This window comes from Alligator mississippiensis, chromosome 13, assembly GCF_030867095.1.
Source record: "Alligator mississippiensis isolate rAllMis1 chromosome 13, rAllMis1, whole genome shotgun sequence".
In the NCBI taxonomy this organism is placed as follows: Eukaryota; Metazoa; Chordata; order Crocodylia; family Alligatoridae; genus Alligator; species Alligator mississippiensis.
In genome coordinates, this window is record NC_081836.1 from 58,281,564 (window position 1) to 58,300,079 (window position 18,516).

General features: G+C 57.5%; 1 protein-coding gene across 2 annotated transcripts in view; it reads left to right on the plus strand.

Annotated features, from left to right (window-relative positions):
- The window catches only part of PRKCB (protein kinase C beta), a 168,455-nt gene that overhangs the window by 85,733 nt on the left and 64,206 nt on the right, over positions 1–18,516 (plus strand). For both annotated transcript variants that reach the window (XM_006268410.4, XM_006268409.4), the window contains exons 4-5: positions 4,751–4,862; positions 5,967–6,095. In XM_006268410.4, the coding sequence (XP_006268472.2) occupies positions 4,751–4,862; positions 5,967–6,095 (241 nt within the window). The remainder of the gene's footprint in view (positions 1–4,750; positions 4,863–5,966; positions 6,096–18,516) is intronic.

The following is an 18,516-nucleotide window of genomic DNA, read 5'->3' on the forward strand; positions in this document are numbered from 1 at the left end:
TTCCCGCCCCTCCTCCTCCGATCGAACCTCTCCAGGGAGCCCTTTTGGAGAATGACCTCTGCCAGACTCCTCTGCCTTCCCTGCACGCCAGCAGTGCCCCGGTGCTGTCCACGCGTGAACTGCTTGCTGCTTTGAAGAATGCACAGGGTGCAAAGCACAGATGCTGCATGCACCAGCCACGCAGGCGCTCCATAAATAATAACCACGTTCCTTAACTTTAGCTGAAGACCTTGCTCCTGCCGCTGCCAGCGGCCTCCGTTGTGCAGCTGGCGTCGGCATCGGCCTCCTCAAAGTGCTGACCCACGTGCCCTACCGCCGGTGGCCCCACACGGCCGCCACAGCGAGGGGTGAGCTCGGGGACGTGGCTTCTGGTTCATCCCAGTCCAAGAGCGGACGAGGGCGATGGGCTGAGCTTCTGAACAAACAGCTGGATTAGGAAGAGCGAATAGGGATTGCTTGTCAGGCCCTCGGTGCCGGGGAAGCGTTGCGCTGCCTAAACCTCTACGCGGCTTGTGAGACGTGGATTTCCGTGGCTTCCCCCCGTGCTTGTGTTCGCGGTGACTTGCATTTTCCCATTCGCAGGCTCCTATTCGGTGGCCCCATGTGTGATGCGAGCTGCACGATTTCACCTGCTTACTTCAGTACGATCACAAATCGCTCGGGCAAGGACGCGGTACTCCTAGCAAGGCATCCAGGCGGCAGCCTCCTCCTGACCTCTTTCCCCTTCCTCTTTCAATATGCGGCGACCCCAGACATACGGGGGCAGCGGCCGTTGTTGCTTCCATATCAGCCAGCCGGGCCCATAGGGGCCGTGCCCTCGGAGAGGAGCTGGGGGCATTTTTTTACCTAATTTTGCAATCCCGAAGTTTTCCCAAGCGTGCAAGTTTCTCCTCCCACTTCTTTCATGCGACCCCCTGAGTTTCACTTGTCTCTCATGTCTCATCGCCTCTGCAGAGAGCACAGAAGACTTTCAGAAGTACAGGATTACTTAATGAAGTAGCTTTTGGGTGTCTGGAGGTTTTCAGAAGACAGGTTAATTGTCGTTAGCCCTCAGCTTCTCAGGCTCCCTATTATCCAGCTGCCAAATCAGTTATTAAAAGAGCGACTCTTAGGTTGCAAGGCTGAGCGAGGTTTGCTTAGGGTAAAATATGAAACGTCTTCAGTTTCGAATGCAATTAAATTTGCTGAAGCATGTATCCAATATCTTGCACTTAACCAGATTGAATTAAATGAAGTTCAATTATTTGCCCATCTCTCCAATATCGCTTGAGTTATTGGGGGTGTTGTGAAAGGAAACGTGTAGTGTATCAAAGTGATTAATTCAACCAAAAGCTTAAATGCAATAAGGCTGAGAAAATTTAATTTATTGGGGACGTATTGTATTGACAGCTGTGTTTAGCTGAGGCAGGCAAGCGCTTTCCAGCTCTGTTCTTCATCTTATTTATTTATTTCAACTTATAATGCACAGAAAAGGTGCCTTTCCTAATGTCTGGGCACCTCTCCAACCCATTAGAAACCCAGGCAACTTTAAAGATTGAACCAAGAGCTACTGCTTTTCCCTCAAGTCAGCAGACCGGCACCCAGCAATGCAATCAATGCAGTCCTTGCCGGGGTCCCATTCTCAAAAGCTGGCGTGGGAGGTCGTGGAGCGTGCCCTCCGCATCGGCATCGTTTGGGCTGCAGGAAGTCTGCTCCCAACCCGAGGTCCCCAGGAGTTGCCTGCCGTATACCCAGGGGCTCGGGGAATACCTGGATGGGCTAAAACGGTCCAGCAACGTGGATCTAGGGTTCTGCCAGCGTAAGCTAGACACCTGACAATTCACTTATCACCTAAGGAATAAACCGGGCCCTGGCAGGGGAAGGGGCACGGTCCGATCCGAGGGACGATGAAGGATGCTGCTGGCTGCCAGGCCCAAGCAAGCAGAGTAAGAAACCCTGCTCCTCTGATTTGCGTTCCCAGCATGTGTCATTAGTTTTGCATGTCAAGCAATTAATAGAAAACGAGGGTTGGAGGTCACCCAGTCCGATCCGCGGGGTCCTATACCGAATGCATTGCAAAGTGGAGATGGATGCACGGTTTGCAGTCCAGCGGCAGGTGGGAGTTCACGAAGGGGTTGCAACCAGGCCTGGAGATCTTGTACCGGGCGTCTGGTGTTTTCGGAAGTGCTCCCTTCCCACCAGCTAGCTCCACGTGGCTTGAAGGACCCTCCTTTCACGTGCAGACTGGACAGCTGGGCTGAACGAGGACACCCTTCACCCTTGCGAGGCCGCGGCAGAGCCCCACGGACGTGGTCGTGGGGCTCGGCGCTGAGCCCTCTGGAAGGAGCTGGTCGTCTCTTAGCGGTCTAGCCGTGTTCACCCCTTGCTATAAGGGGAGGAGAGCTGGGACCTGCGCCAGCGAAAGGCAGAAACAACTGGAAGCCGCGAGGATCGCAGAGGTCAGACTGGCCGTGGCGTCAGCGCAGGCTCCAGGTCTTGTCGGACTGGGACCGCGCAGCAGCTTCGGGAAGAAAACTGATGAGGTTTTGTCTGGGAAGCGACGGGCAGGCTTCTCCTCCTCCCCAGAGGAGCGATGCCGTGCAAATTGAACCGCCTGGAGAGGCGAGCATTGGTGCAGGGAAGCAAAGCTTGGCTCAGGAAACAGCCGTGCTGCCCCCGAGCAGGCAGGAGCGAGCCTGGAGGAGGGAGGCGAGGGCCGGGGAAGCAGGATGCTCAGATTTGCAGCCAGGACCGGCCAGGATGGACGGGCTGAGCGATACCGAGAAGCAGGCAGACTCTGGGCGGGGAAGGAGTGATGCTTGGCGCTCAGCCGCTGTCCCGCACGGGGCTGAGCAAAGAGCTGCAGGAGCCTGGGGGGCCTGGGGGCGAGGTTCAGAATAAGGCTCGAGGGGCTGAGATTTGCCCGTGCTTGAGAAGAAAGGAGGAGAAAGGGCTGGGATTCCCCGCGCGGTTCCCAGCACCCTGGTGAGACAACGACCTCTTCCAAGTGCTTCGGGCCGCTCTTCCCACGCGGCGCCGTCAGCACGTGGGCACCGCTCCCAGCCGGGTCTGACGCGGAGTCGCATTTGGGATCCCTGAGATGGAGCCCGGCGGGGCGCCCTGGCTACGCCCTCGCCTTTTGAGCGAAGCTTTCGCCTTCGGGCTGCAAACCTGGGCGTGCAGCTTGTCATTAGGTGACGCTTCCCGGGAGCAAACCCAGAATGGATCGCAGCTAAATAAAGCCTTGTCGGGCCGCCTGGGGAATCGGGCTTCAGTGACGCGGGGGGTGCTGCCAGCGCCGGTCGGCCGTGGGTGGGCTGTTCGCGGTCGTCTGTTCTGGCTGATGGCAGAGGTTGGCCCGGTTCCCCGGTATGGCGGCGAGGAAGGAGGATGGGAGGCAGCGGGAATGCAAGTCTGGTGCTGGTATCTGCCCCAAATAAAAGATCGGGCTGGAGCTCACCCCACGGCTAGAGCAGGTGGGGGAGACTCCAGCACGAGCGTGCACGATGGTGGCGGGGTCGTGCCATCTGTTTGTGCACTCGGGGTGTTTGCACGTGCCTCGACCTGAGATGGTTCCTGCCGCAGGCACGTGGTGGAGCCTGGCGCCTCTCCAATGGAAACCCCCACCTGACGCCCTCCCGGCGTGCCCCCCCGGCCTCGCAGCAGGCTTGCCCCAGAGCCGGGGGTCCCGGGGCCTCCAGGGCTGTCCAGCCGGAGGCCGCGTGACGTTTTCCCCTGTCGAGAATCCCAGAAATGTTGGGTTTCGTTGCAAACCGAAATGCAACCCACCTTCGACGTAGCAAAACCCTCCCAGCTGGTCCTGCCTTTTGCAACCTGGTTTGAGCCACGACTCGGGTGTTATCTCCCAGGGTTTGGGTCGTTCGTCAGAGGGGGCTGCTTCTGTCTTCTCTGCGCTATCAAAGGCTACGCGCTCGCCATCCCTGATGCCGTCGGTAACTGCGGTGCCGCGAATTCCTGGATTTCATATGATTTCAATAGGCCTGAATATGACGCGACCTCCCGTACAACACGTATTGCTGCATGTGCAGCGTTGCCCTTGGACTGAGCCCCATAACTTGCACTGACCAAAGCTTCCAGTCTTGATTTGAAGATCTTAAGAGATGGAGAAATCCCTAACTCCCGTGGTTTGTTTTAACCTTTGCTGGCATTAAAAAAAAACCCCACCTGCCTTACTGCCAATGTGCAATTGCCTGGCTTTCATTCCAGCCATTGCTTCTTGCAGGGCTTTTCTCCGCTAGATAATGTGCTCGGATCGTCACCGCCCAGCACGGCCTGAGCTCTGGGAGTCTGAGCACTGCCCGGGACGGGTGCAGCTGGTGTCAGTGACTCGAAGCATTCAAAGAAATGAGTCCTGGAGGGTTTTTTCCTAGGACTCTCTGGTGGTTGGTTTTCAAGCTGGAGATGTTTGTTGAGCGACTGCTCTCGGGTGTTTTCTCTGCTGTTGCATCCTGTGGGGCTTGGCTGTGTCTCGGCGTCGTGCTGGCTCTCTGCATGGGGTGAAGATGATTTCACCTGATGCTTTCTTAGCTACGATCCGGTCGGTAAAGCCGCTTTGCTCGTTCCTTTCATTAAAGATAGCTGGATCGTCGTGACCCGCTCCAGCTTCTGCTGAAGTTCATGGGAGTTGGTTGAAACCCTGCCATCCCGTCTGGGAGGGTCGGGAAGGCGCGGGGTGGTGGTTCCGGGTTGGTACGTGGTATGGGTCCAGACTCTGTCTTCACGCTCTCTTTCTCTCTCGTTTCCCTTTCAGGACCCGAGGAGCAAGCACAAATTTAAAATCCACACGTACTCCAGCCCCACCTTCTGTGACCACTGCGGCTCGTTGCTGTACGGCCTCATTCACCAAGGGATGAAATGCGACAGTAAGTGAAGGCCTGTGCGGAGGAGCCGGGGAGGGGGGCAGAGCCGTTCCCAGGTCCCAGCCAAGGTACAGGATGAGGCAGGGGTCCTGGGGTCACCAGCAAGCATCGAGCTCCTCGTCCTGCCCCCAGAGGACGTGCAGGCTCCTCGGACCACGCTTACCCCTGGCCGCTGGGGAGAGCTGGGCAGATGAGAAGGGGAGCAAAGGACCAGCTGTGCAGATAAATGACATAGGATTCCCTAAACCTAATGAAAAGGAAAGGACAGACCGGGTTTTTCCAGCCTGCATTTTATTTCTTTCTGCCGTCCGGTCCTCCAGCCCTCCGGAGAAATGTGTCCAAGAGGGTCAAGGAGCTCGGCCTGGAGCTGGCTGGCTCCGGAGCTCGGTCCGAGGAGGGATTTCAGCTCGATGCGGGGAAGGGGAACGCCTGCCCCCATGCGAAGCAGCTGAGCGTGAGAGTCGCACTCGCATGTGCGGGCTGCGGGTGACACCTCGTGGCCGTCTCGCTGCAGAGACGAGACGTCCTGCGGTTTGCACGGGTTTGCAGCAGCCCCTTCTAGAAAGCACGCTCTTGCTGCTGGTCTGCAGAGGGGAGAAGCAGGGAGAGGTTTTTCTCAGTGGGTTTAGTGATGGGGCTGTCTCGCGGGGGGAGAGCTCGCAGCTCACGGGAGGAGTGATGCCGCGGAGCCAGCTTTCCTGGGGGAATGGCTGAATCTGCAGGGAATAGCGTGGCCCAGTGTTTGAGACGAGCCGGTGGCTCCCGAAAGATCAAAACGTGCCCATTTGGTTACAGGAGCAGCTTGTTAATAATCTTCTGCAGCATGGCACCTGCGGAAGTATTCATGCTGCACAATCAATGCCTCTCATCATGCACGCATGCACATGCGTGTGCACACGCACACAGGGCCCTACCAAAGCTACCCGTGAGGAGCTCACACCAGGTCCATTTGGAGGAGCAGAGCCCCTGCCTGTCCTTGTGTCCCCCACAGACATGCCCGGCTCGAAGAAGTCTCCTCCTGCCCCCTTTGCCTTCCCTGGGCATCCCCCTGGGCCCAGCCCTGGCGAACACAACCTGCCTGAGTAACGTCCGCTTTCTCCCGTGCAGCCTGCATGATGAACGTGCACAAGCGCTGCGTGATGAACGTGCCCAGTCTGTGCGGGACAGACCACACCGAGCGCAGGGGCCGGATATACATCAAGGCCGACATCGAGAAGGACCTCCTCACCGTCCTAGGTAGGCTCATGTCCACAGCAGAGCACGAGGCCCCGGTGCTCTTTGCACCTTGGTATTGCAGGGGGTGTTGGGGTGAGGACCCAAGATGGGTATGAGAGGTGAGGGGGTCTGGGGATGTCTTTTATGGACCAGCTGTACCCACAGAGCCTGTCTTGTGTTAGCCAACTGAGCCTGTATCTGCTTCTCCTTCCTCAGCTCCTCTTTCACCCGTGCGGTGGGGCCAACGAAGGCTATCACCATGCCTCTCAGCATTGCACGGCCCAGCTGTTGGCATTTTGACATGAAAACGAGCGTGCCCGTGCTCTTTCCCTAGCACCTGGAGCCCTCTACCGCGTAGCCTACTTTCTGCCCCTTTTCCTTACTGGCAAGACTTTGCAGCATCTCTTCCCAATCCTGTTTAGCAAACGAATGACCCTAAACCGCCTGCCCCAGCCCCTGTTTGCAGCTGGGACGCAGCAAACTGAAATCCCAAGGGCTGTGGGGCAAGGTCTGCCTTTGCTATGGCTTTGTCTCTAGGTGGGAATACAGTGCAAACTGGAGCAACAACCCCGATTCTCCCGGTGCATCCCCTGCAGCGTCACCCTCCAGAGCGGTCCTGTAGCCCCGCGGGCGTGGGGGCCTCGGGGCCATGCCGGTTACCTGCAGGCTGATGCTGGTGTTGATGCACAGGCTGGACTTTATCCCTTCACGCTTTCCAAATGGGAGAAATTGCAGGGAGCGTGGGCATCGCTGGGAGGAAAACGTGGAGCGCCAGTGCCCTCTCGTGGTCCCTGGCGCTCAGGACGGTGCAATGCCGAGGATGTTGGAGGACGAAGGCAGAGGGGTTGCAAGCTGGTCAGTTGACCATCAAATATAGTCAATTGACCGGTCAGTTGTCTGCGTCTTTTTGACCAGTCAAAGATTATAGCAATTTTACGAAAAAAAACAACCCCAAACCCTACTTTTTTTTGTAGTTTTCTGGACAGAAATGTGATCTTTTAAATTGGTTTTTGACACATTTCTTAATGGAAAGTTTGGGCTTTTTCTGTGTGTCGTTGGCAGTTTTTTTACAATTTTTGACCTCTCAAATACCCGACCCTACTGCAAATATGACCTTCGGAGGGGGCCGGAGGAGCGCGTGGTGGCTCTGGTAGCAGTGTCAGGGCTTGAGGAGCAGAGGGGGCAACCCCTGACATGCTGGGGGAGACGGACACCCACGGCAGGTGCAGACTGACCGTGAGCCGGGCTGGCGGTGACCCAGCAGGAGGGTTCGGACCGACGCGGATGGCACGGTGTTTCTGGGTGACGGGGTGACCCAAGCAACATTTTGGGGGGGGGGGGGGGGTATAAAACCATATTACAAGCAGGAATCAAAGCCATGGGGTGGGATGTAGAGACCCGTTTCCCTGCCTCTAGGGCCAGCCTCGTCTTCCACGGATGACACTGGTGCTGTCCTGCCACGTGGCTCTGGCTTCTGGGAGGGGTCCGTGGCCGTGTGCTGCCCGGCGGTCCCAGGGGCTGGACGGTGTGTGGGTGGGTGACCCGAGCTCTGCTTCCCGAATGCAGCGCAGGCTCCGTCGGCCGGCTCGGGGGCAGGCTGCTGCGGTCCGGGTTGTGCTCGTGCTCCGGGAGCACGGCCTTGGAGCAAAGCCCAGGCAGCTGGAGCAGCAGGAAGCCTTGGAGCGCCCTGTTCCCTTGTGCGCCCACGTTGTGCCCTCCCTCCTCCATCTGATGCATGTCCCTTGACTCATTTGAGACCCCTGGGCTGGGTAGAGCAGGGCTGCCGTGTCTGCTGAAGGCAAAGGTGCTCTGTGCCCCTCGAGGCTACTCGGTGTTTGCAACGGCCTGGAGACCCAGTCGTGTCACGGGTCACAGGACTGACCCAAGCAATTGAGGGGAGCAAGTCCTTGCAGCTTGGAGCAAGCACAGCTGTGGGGGCCCGGCATCTGGACTTGCCCTTCCCGGGATGCAATAATGGGTATGTGCGTGTTGTGTGCATGCGTGTGCATGCCAAAATCAAGAGGCACGAGCACTTCTTAGAGAAAACCGTCCTGGCAGTGAGAGACTCTATTTGTTCCTCTGAGCGGATCGTAGCTTCGTGCTGAGAATCCCTCCGGCAGGCGGAGGTCTCTGCAGCCCGTCGGGCCAAGGCAGGAGTTGAGCGTGGGCTGCAAAGCCGAACATCGGGGCTGCCTGTCTAGTCCTGCCAGGGGCAGGGGGATCCCCCACCGCCAGGAGCCTCTAAGTCAGGCCTGGAGGTCTGCTGGGAGATGGGCGAGTTCCCGCGCTCCCGGCTGCACCCTTCGGTCTGGAAGTGTCCTGGGAAATGCCGTGTCCACGAACGGCACCACTTTGTGTGGGGAATATTTAGCTTTGTGATGAAAAACGTGGGGGTGTTTGTTCTTTTCTTTTCTTTTTTCTCTTTTTTCCAGCGGAGCTGTCACAGTCCAAGGGAAAATCGTAACTGGAAAAACAAAACAACAAAAAAAGTTGGTCAAAACCTTTCCCAGGAAAAGCCCTCTCTCCAAAGTCCCCATGCAGTGGTGACATGTAGGTGCCAAGCTTCCCAGAGCGCGCTGGGGAAAGCCTTTGACACCTAAAGGCATGGGGGAAGCGCCAAGCCACCCCTCCAGCCCAGGGAGACGGAGCAGAGACGTGTCATCTGATTGCTTTTTAATGAGCGCCTTCGAAAGCGAGTTTTATTTCGAGCCCTTTCTGGGGGCGTCGGTGAGAACCTGTCATCTGCCGGCTCTTCCAGGAAGGCAGGGCATGCGCTGCGCGCCCGGCTCCCACGCCGCTCGGGAGGGCGGGGGAGCACCGAGGCTTGCTGCCTGCCCCGGGGCGGCGACTGGGACCCCAGGCAGGCGCTGGGAGAGCGGGGTTGTGTCGGAGGCTGGGATGGCCCCTGACCCCAGGGTCTCTGTCCGGCCACGCAGCCTGGACACGGCTGCAGCATGCATGTTGTCTCCTGCCCCGCGCTAGGTGGGACACGGATCTGCCGAGCTGGGTATGGGGCTGCTCTAGTGACAGCAGGACCGTGTGTGTCCTGCTGCTTGCAGCCCTAGCGGTCGCGGTCCCGGGAGCTCTGTCCACGTACGATGCTCACCCTGAATCTGAGCAGCCTTTCTGAGCGGGGAAAGCAAGGATGCGCTGCCTGCCCTCAGCCCCACACCTGAGGATCAGGGGGGTCCGTCGCACCCTGATGCCCCCACCCGAGCTGCAAACGCACGTCTCAAAGCGGTCGAGAGCCTGCCTGCACAGCAGATGCGACCGCCTGGGGCTCTCCAGCCTCTGGATGAGCCAAGTCAAAGGGTTTGGTTGCAAGGAGCTCCGTGCCGTCAGCCGAACGCTGCCGCTTCCCTGAGCCCGAGCAGCCTTGCAGGCGCTTGCAGAGCTCGGCCGGCTGCGCGGGGTCTGCTGTGCCCGAGTCCCTGCCCGGTTGGGAGCTTTGCACCAGAACGACTTCTGCACGGAAAATGCCCCCTTCCCACAGCTGAAATTTTTTGGGGGGGGGATTTTAATATCCTCGACATTCCTGTTGTCCACGTGGGCAGGAGGCCTCGGGCTGTCGACAGGTGGAGTTGGTGGAGAACGGGATCCACGTTTTGGCTTCCAGGCGGGCGGCTGATGAACCAAAGCGCGTGGCTTCAGTGTCCTGGTGACGGCAGCGTCTCCCCTCCAAGCACTTCCTCTGGGACTTTCCTTCCCCGTCCAAGAGGTGTTTTGTCGCGACCAGCTTGAGACCCCAGCTCCCTTGTGCCGCGGCGCTGCGGCGGGAAGGGCGGCAGCCTGGGCCCCTCGTTATCCCGTGCACGTTTCTCTTTTCCCAACGAGCTTGGCCTCTGGGCGTGGGACCCCGTCGTGGCGGCATGTCGCGTGGCCCACGTGCGAGGGTGCTGGGGGCGAGCGGGGCTGGCGTGTTGGCCGCCAGGTGGCAGCAAGCTCCCACGAATCGCCTGCCGTGGGGCGGCTGGTTTTTGGGCAGCTTTGCATTCCTTCCCCGCAGCAATCGGGACCCGTGGACGCAGATGATCACTTTTATTAGACTGAGAAAGAATTTTTTTTTTTTTTTGCAAAAATCTTCATCGCAAGCTTTCGGGCACAAACACCCTTCATCGGGCATCGGGGGGAAATTGTAGAAGTTCTCCTGGGTAGAAATGGAAGTTCATATTTATAGGATTTCCCAGAGGAGGCAGGCTCTTGTCTCCCCGGGACCACGGTCCCCTTGACTCCACGGGCTGCCGCGGAGGAGGGCTGGGAGCAGTGTCAGCAGACTACGGTGTGTCCGGGGTGTGTTGGCCGTGCAAGCCCAACCCAGTGCTCGGTCTGTCTCCCAGTGCAATGGGGCCAAGACCCTGGGATGCACCAGCCTGCATCTGGGGGCTGGCTGGGAACTGCCCGCTTTAAAACCCAGTCTCCCCAAAGACTTTTTCCCTCCCGCCCAAGCCCGTATGCTGTGACCAACCTTGGAGACCTTGTGGGTTTTCCTTCCCAGGGAAATTCCCCATAAACAAACCCCAGCGAGGCTCCTTGGAGCCTGCCACGGACATGCTGGTGCCGTCCAGGTCGCCGGTATCCTCCTCCGCTCTCGGGGCTCGGCGGCTGCTCCGAGCCCCGCGGGTTTCGGTCTAGTCTGCTCACGGCCGGACGGCACCAGGGGACCCTTGTTCGGGACCCCAGGAGGCTCCAGAGATGAGGCACCAGGGCTAGTCCGTCTGCAGGGCAAAGAGAAATGACAGGTAGGTTGAGGCAAGTGGTGCCGGCATCATGTGCTGCAAGGGGCAGCCTGGGCAGCTCGGTGAAATATTTGGGGTGAAATATTCCTTTTTTTCTGCTGAAATACAAAGGTGGGCTGGTTGAACAGGTTCACCTGGGCAGCTCGGTGGAGGGGGGGGCAGTGCCTTCTTTTCTTGCCCGCCGAGGGACCGTGGTCCCTGGCTTCAGGCTCTTGGGTGCTGTGAAATGCAGGTGACAGCAGGAGCCCGTGCTCCCATGCAAGCTCAGAAATCACGAGACCGGCTTAAAAACAATGTTTGGTTTTTTTTTCCTTTGCAAAAAGCAGGCCCTTTTGCATGCTGCGTGCTGTGTCTGGGCTGGCTGCAGGTCGCCCTTCTCAAGCCTTTTGCTACAGCAGAGTGGGCTTGAAGCTTAATGCTTGAAAAGGAGACCCCGGAGGCTCACATCATCGCTTTGCCTGCTGGAATCGGGGTTTTCGGGCATCCGGTAACATCTGCCAGTGCTGTCTCCCATGTAGCCCCTGTCAGGGATCGGCTCAGGCTCAGGGCTAAGGGGTCCCCCTGCTAGAGACCCACTTCCATGACAGCAGGGACCTTTGGGGAGGGCAGAGCAGTGTCCCTTGCTGGCGGGACTGTTTCTCGGGTAGTCGGGAGCCCCACAAAATATCCTGCCGTGCTCGGTTTTTAGCAGCTGGAAAGGAGAAAGGGCCCAAGAGGCACCAAGAGCATTTAGCTCGGGGCCACGGACCCCCCCGGGAACAGCAGCGGGCATCCAGCCGTCTGCTCGGGGGCGCGGAGTTTGCTCCCCGCGTCCCCGTGCCAGGTCGGTGCCTCGGCTCTGGCCTGCTCGCGGGAGGCGACGGCCCCTGGAGCACCGAGGGGTGAGCGGGGAAAACCCTTTTCTGCAAATTGTATTGGGAAACATTTGTAGGAAACTGGATTTTGTCGGCTTGGGTAGCATTTTTTTTTCTCCCTGAGATGTTCTCATTGATCTAAAAGCTCTGCTTTTTTCCCCACTCTGCTGTTTTTTTCCACCAACAAACTGTTGGCTTTCATTAAAAAAAAAAAAAAAAAAAGAAAGAAACTAGAAAAGAGAGAAGCGACTGTTTTTGGAGCATCAAAAACGGGGGGTGTTTGAGAGACGGTGCAACGGGGCCGCTCGGATCTGCTCCGCGGAGCTTTGCTCTTTCATCTGGAACCGTTTGCATCGGAGGGCTTTCACGGTGAGAGCAGGTGTCGGGAGGTGTTTGCATTTACCATCTCAAATTCAACCCTGATTTCATCCCGCCAACACGGCGCACGCATTATGGACCCGCCAGGCTTTGGGTCGCACCCCGGGGCCCTATAGTGACCACCGGGCTCAGGGAGGTATGAGTTGTGGCTGCATTTAGTCTGCCTGGGGGCACCTTCCTCCCGCGTGGCCCCGAGCCGTCCTGCGGCCAGCTAGTGGCCTGTGTCCGGGGGTGGCCGCACGCAGCTGATGGTAATTCGAGGGCAGGCCGCTGTTTTCCAGTGCAAAGCTTTGGCCCCTTGGTGCCGGCAGAGCTGTCCAAGCGAGGATGCAGGGAGCAGCCCCGACAGCAGCGCTGACGTTCGCTTCCGCCGTTAGCAAAGCAGCAGCAGGAACCCGTCGAGCTGCCTCCCCTCCCCTCTTAACCGCCCCAGCAGGGCAGGCCGGCGCTAATTGCTCCTTTGTGCGAGGAGAGGGGCTCCGTTACAGCCCCTTCCGCCCCGAGCCCCGGGCTGTAATTGTGTAATGGGCACACCCAGCGGTGGGCTCGGCACACGGCAATCGAAGCCTTATTAGCCGCGGTGCCCGCCGTGGCACGTGCCGCTACGAAGCACAGGGCTTTCTGGAGCTCCCAGCACTTAAAAACTCGCTGTTTAAGCTAATAGCAGGGTTGCATGCATCAATCAATGGCTGTTTCTGAATGGCGGTGCCGTGGGAAAGGCGGCGTCTGAGCGGAGCAGGGAGCAAGGCCACAGTGGAGGGGGAAGACGGACGTTTTGGAGGGTCTGAGGGTTTTATACAAGATGCTTGAGGATTATCGGTTTCCTCCCAAAATCTCCGTGCTCTTTGCACAGCGGTGGAGCACCGGAGCCCTTGGCACGGGGCAGGCTCGGAGCCCCTCTCTGAGGGTCATCCAAAAGCAGGGCCCGGGTCCTGTGCAGGTCAGCTGCAGGGGAACGCAGCCGGGACACAGCTCCTGCTCGCCCTCTTGCATCAGGAGCTCCGGGATGTTCTTCCTTAATCAGGCAAATCGAGCAAACGTCATCTTCTAAAACGATCGTTGCAAGCTGCATGGCGAAGCCCATAAACATGAATCATGCTTGTGGATTGGATGGGGGGGCAGCCGGAAAGGAGAAAGGCTAGGTCACGCTGCTGCTTCCTAAGCCCAGGGCGGCTCTCTGGCGGGCTTGACATCAAACAAGGTCGCTTCCTCTCTTGCCCCCCCATAGAAATCCCATTAAAATACCACTCGCTGCTTTGTATGTATTACTCCCTCCACCCAAAATACGGCCCAGCCACTTGGGTCTGGCCATGTACTTGACTGCTTGGGGACGGTCCCCGGTCATCTAGAAGGGGGTAGGGGGCTGGTACCGCTGGTCTTGGGCGCTGAGATAAGTAACGCGGCTCTCCAATGGACCAAATCGGGGCTTTTAAGATGTGGTTTATTCTGACGCCCAAGTCGATGGTGGTTGTGCTTGATCCCGGCTCGCAGCGCGCCATGCCTTAGCTGGTGCAGAAGTAAATGTGGTGTCAAAAGATCCCGCTAAGTAGATGGTGCTGTGTATATTTACACGTATGGCCTCGAGCGAGAGGCAGGAGTGATGGAGTGTGACAGGGTGCAATTTGGCTAATGTCGGACCAGAGCAAATGTATTTTTGCAGGCTGTGTTCTGAGGTGGACTTTGATCAAGTATCTTATTAGAGGGAAAAGACTTTGCTGAATAAAGTGGGAAATTGTAGCAAATTAAAATGTCATTAAGGTGTTGCACATTTGTGCTTCCATAATGTGGCGGCTTCCCAATGCCGACGTTTCGGGGCCTGCTGTCTGAAGAGCGGCGCACGCTTCTGTTGGCGGGATGGAGGAACGAGAGAATATGAAGTCAAGTCATTGAGGTCTATTAAATGCATCGCTTCTCAGCTCCTGCCTTTCGCGGCGATGAGACAGTACGTCCCACGTAGCTTTATCAGGGAAAGTCTGCCTCAGACTATTAATGTGAAGGGCTCTCCTGGTGTGCTGCCTCTCCCACCCTGGCTCGGTGCTGCTGACTCCGTCTGAACCGCGTTTCCCCGCCGCACGAGTCTCTTCGGCACGGCGTTGCATCCAGGTCGCCTGACATCGCCTTTCTCCCGGGGGATGCTTGCAGGCCGGGTGGTCTCTGCGCCGTGCCGGGAGACGTGGCAGCCCCGATGGGCCCTGGAAGATGCAGGGTGTCGGGGCCAACCTCTCCCAACCGGTGTATTGAGCAAAGGGAACATCTCATAAATCAGCAAGGCCTTTGCTGCCTTGACACTTGTGGACAGCTTTGTGCCTGTTGCCCTTTTGGAGCAAATCCTACAGAAATCGTGCACCCCTGAGCAGGGGCAGAGCGGCTCCAGGAGCATCTCGTTGTCCAGGGGAGCAGTGGGTTAGGGTTAGGGTTAAAGGGCTCTTCTGCCCTTTAAGGATCTCAGTTGAATTAGTGAGGGTGGGACAGGGAGGGGTGGGGTGCTGGGGTGTCCCAGCTCTGCAGGGTCTGGCCCCTTGGAGATGCTCCGTGCTAGAAGTGCATGCGTCTGCAGCTCCCCGGGGCAGGGGCCCGTACCGGCCCCCTTCGGCGGGAGCGCGGTGGAGCTTGCAAGGAAGGGCTGGCTTGTCCCCAGCCCTGCGGACAGACCTCCTGGCCCCAGCAAGGTCACCGGGGCCGAGCGTCCGTGAGCACCCACAGCGCCGAGGCGGGGGGAGCCCTCCCCATCTGTGCCCGTGGCGCTCCCATGTGTGGCAGGACTCGGTCCTTGCTATTTACCAAGCTGATGAAGTAAAACATTGACTGAAACTGAAACCAATTACGCTGTGATTAGATAAACGAGCTGGAAGCGCATTAATTAACAGCCACCGGGCTGGGACGAGGTGACCGTAATGAGTCCTGCACTTCTCCCATGGCGTAAGCCTGTGCAAATACATTGCTGTGCAGGGTGGGAATGAAAGGGGTCAAGGCGCCCGGGTGTGACATCTCGCTCAGAGGGAGATGGGGACCAAACCCATGGCTCCTTCCCCCCCGGACCCTCTGGTCTCCTGCCCCTGGAACGGGTGTTTGGAGGAGCCCGTCTGTGCGCTTGCGGGCTGGACCCCTGCCCACACGCGGTTGCTTTCAGTGCACCCGTGTCACGGCTCAAGGGGTCCAGGAGGGAGGGGGAGGACGCTGGGTTGGGGGGCCGCACGGAGCAGAGCGCTGGAGGTGAGCTGCAGAATCGGGAAGGGCGAGAGCCGACGCGCTGGCATGCTTCGTGGAGGGACACGTGCCCTCGGGCGCGCTGGCTCCTTGCAGAGGGCTTTGCAGCGACTGCGCCTGGTCGGGGCACGTGGGGAAGAAGCTGGCCTGTGTCGCTGGGCGGAGGACTCGGGAGCTCTGGACTCCGTCTCCCCTCTTGCACCCGGGTTGCATTTTCCCCCACGCCCGGTGTTTTCTCGCCAGACTTCGCTGAGGGAGGCAAGTGCCTGCTCCCATGCCAGTGCCTGCCAGGCCGGTCGGTTGAGCGATTAAAAGAGGTTGCCCGAATAGTTCGTTGTAAATGTTGTGGAATGAATTGGCCAAATGTCATCCAGCCAGCCCCACCTGCCCTGGCCCTGGCCCTGGCCCTGGCCCTGGCCCTGGGGGACTTGGGAACAGCTCGCTGTCTCCTTGCAGCGTCCCGTGTCCAGCTGTGGCCCCCCACTACAGAAAGGATGTGGACACATTGCAGAGAGTCCAGCAGAGGACAATGAAAATGGTGGGGGCCTGGGGGACAGGACCGGTGAGGAGAGGCTGAAGGAACTGGGCTGCGGAAGAGACGACCGAGGGGGATTGAATAGCAGCCTTCACCTCCCTGCCGGGGGGCTGCAAAGAGGATGGAGCTGGACTGGTCTCGGTGGGGGCAGACGACAGGCCAGGGAGCAGTTGTAGCAAGGGAGGTTTAAGTTGGATATTGGGAAAAACTTTCTCCCTAGGAGGGGGGTGAAGCACTGGAGCAGGCTTCCCAGAGAGGTGATGCAGTCTCCATCCTTGGAGGTGTTTGAGACCCAGGTAGACAAAGCCTTGGCTGGGATGCTGCAGTCGGGGCTGGTACGTGACATCGGACTTGCAGGCGGGGATGGGGTTTGGGAATGAGCCCTTCCTGCCCAAGCCAGAACTCAGCCCCGGGAGCAGGATGGCGCCGTGCTCGGAGCCGGGCAAAACATGTCACCGGAAGATGCAGATGGGGGTCAGCTGAAACATTTTGCAAATGTGCATCGAAGTCACCAAATCGTTTTGGTCACAAGCTTTTTCTCAAGGAGATCCCAGCGTCTCCCTCGGATGGGCTCCAAATGCAGCACGTTGATTTTTCCATTTGAAATGTTTGGCTTTGGCACTTAGGTTACTTTTCAGCTCTCCGGCCAGATGGTTTTGCCTCTCTGCCGTCTCTAGCTCTGACACATCCTGGCGTTGCTGGGACTGAGCTCCCCTTTCCTGCCCGGTTGGAGCAGGCTTCAGGGGAACGCCCGGAGGCCTGCACTGGGTCCCAGGAAAGCCCGGGAGGTTTGAGACGCATGGACGCGTCTTCCTGAACTGGAGCATTGAACCCAAGGCATGTTTTCCAAGCAAGTGTCAGCTGGGGAACCTAAATGAATTTTAATCTGACTGCCTTAAATATGACTCTAATATTCCTCCTGGTGACCATCTGCAGCGATAGTGCTTTTGCCTGAAGATGCATGCAGCTATTACAAGGTGAGAGAAGTAGGAATATTCTGTAATTTAATTTAACATTAGAAGAAAATCCTTAAATCGCTGGAATAAATCATGTCTTTTCTGCCGTTAGGCCAGTTCGCCCAGCTTATGTATCATGTCCCGCTCCGGCGCAGCGTGTGAGATGTTGAAGAATTTGTTTTCATCAGCGGACTTGCCCATTTGCACTTGGAAAATTAGGAAGCGACTTCAGTTGCAAGGAGGGGCAGGATGCAGGTTTTGCGTTTGGTGGCTGGATAACTTTTCCCTCAATACCAGCACATCTAGTGAGGCCTGCTGAGATGCGCAGTGCCCTGATTTCATGCTTCAGGACAAAAATGGATGGACCCCAAGGGTCAGGAGTTTCTTGCACCTGTTACATGATGTTTTGCAGTGCGTTAGGCCGGTTGGCGTTGATGGTGCAGCGCTAGACGGGCCACAGCAGCAGAAGCACCTCTAGGAAATCTGAGCAATCCCCGAATTTCTCTACATCCTATTGTAGATTGAGCTTCATGGAAATCTCTTCTGTGCAGCAGCCAGTGCTGAGCTCTCTCCGTTCATCTTCCCCAGCTGCTGAGCCCAGGATGGCTTTTATGCCCCTTGCTCAGGTCAGGAGAAGAGCCGGCTGCACCGGGCAGGCCCTGGCGTGGGGAGGACGGCGGGGCTAGCAGCTCACCCCCAAGGGCCGGTGCATCCAGAAGCACTGGGAAAGGGTGGTTTTGCTGTCCTGGTGCAGCTGCCTGGGGCGGTTTCCATGTCCAGCAAACCCCAGTGAGATCGGCAACTGGAACTGGTGATGTCTGCATTGCAGGAATCGGGGATCTGCACAACCTTAGATGAACTGCGTTGTTTGGGGACCGTTCCCATAAATGCGCTGTCCAGAGTCCAGGAGCGACTGTGACTCCAAGGACTCGGAGGGGCATCGTTGGTGGAGAGCAGTCGCTGGATCTCGGTGCTAAAGACGGGGGCACCTACAGCATCTTCCCCCAAAATCAGCGAGCCTGTGGCCAGGGGCATGAGACCCAAAGATGCTTTGCTATAATCCAAGCTAATTTAGAAAAGAAAATGACAATCCCAGCTGGAAGAAAGAGCACTGGGCATCCTGTCTGGGGAGACATTTCATTCTCTTAGTTTTAATTTTGATATGCACCTTAATTGGCATTATTTATTAATAGACCCCAGTCTAATTATCTAATAACGGAGGAGTTGGGGTCAGAAGCAAGGGCGGGTGTGTGGAGGTGTTAAGCAGCACGCGTTGGAGGGGGGACGTGTGCACACACACACATACGTAGCAAAACCAGGCAGATGATCTCGAGGATTTGATCCAACGAGCGCAGGAGTTAAGAACTAAATCAAGCTAAAGGCACCGGCCTTTGGGGGAGAGGTCCTCACCAATGCACGGCAGCACGGGTGGGTAGTCATATGCTTTTAATACAAACTGCTTTGTCACTCTCACAACTGGCACTTAGCAATTACTTGTATTAATTTATAAATGGCGTCACAACTGCTTTTGGTCTGCTTTGGTGATGGGGCGGGTGCTCGCGGCTGGGGCTTTCTCTCCTTTCAGTACATTTTGTATTTCACAATTCCACCATGTGGTTATGAAGATAGGCTTTTTCTATCAAAAAGGAGCAGATAAAAGCCCATCACAGCGATGAGAAAATATGTATTCTTCTCCCCAGATAAGGGGCGGGAGGAGGAAATCAGTCCCATTGTAGTGGTGCGAAGCCTTTGCAGGGGCCTTGGAAATTAAACTCA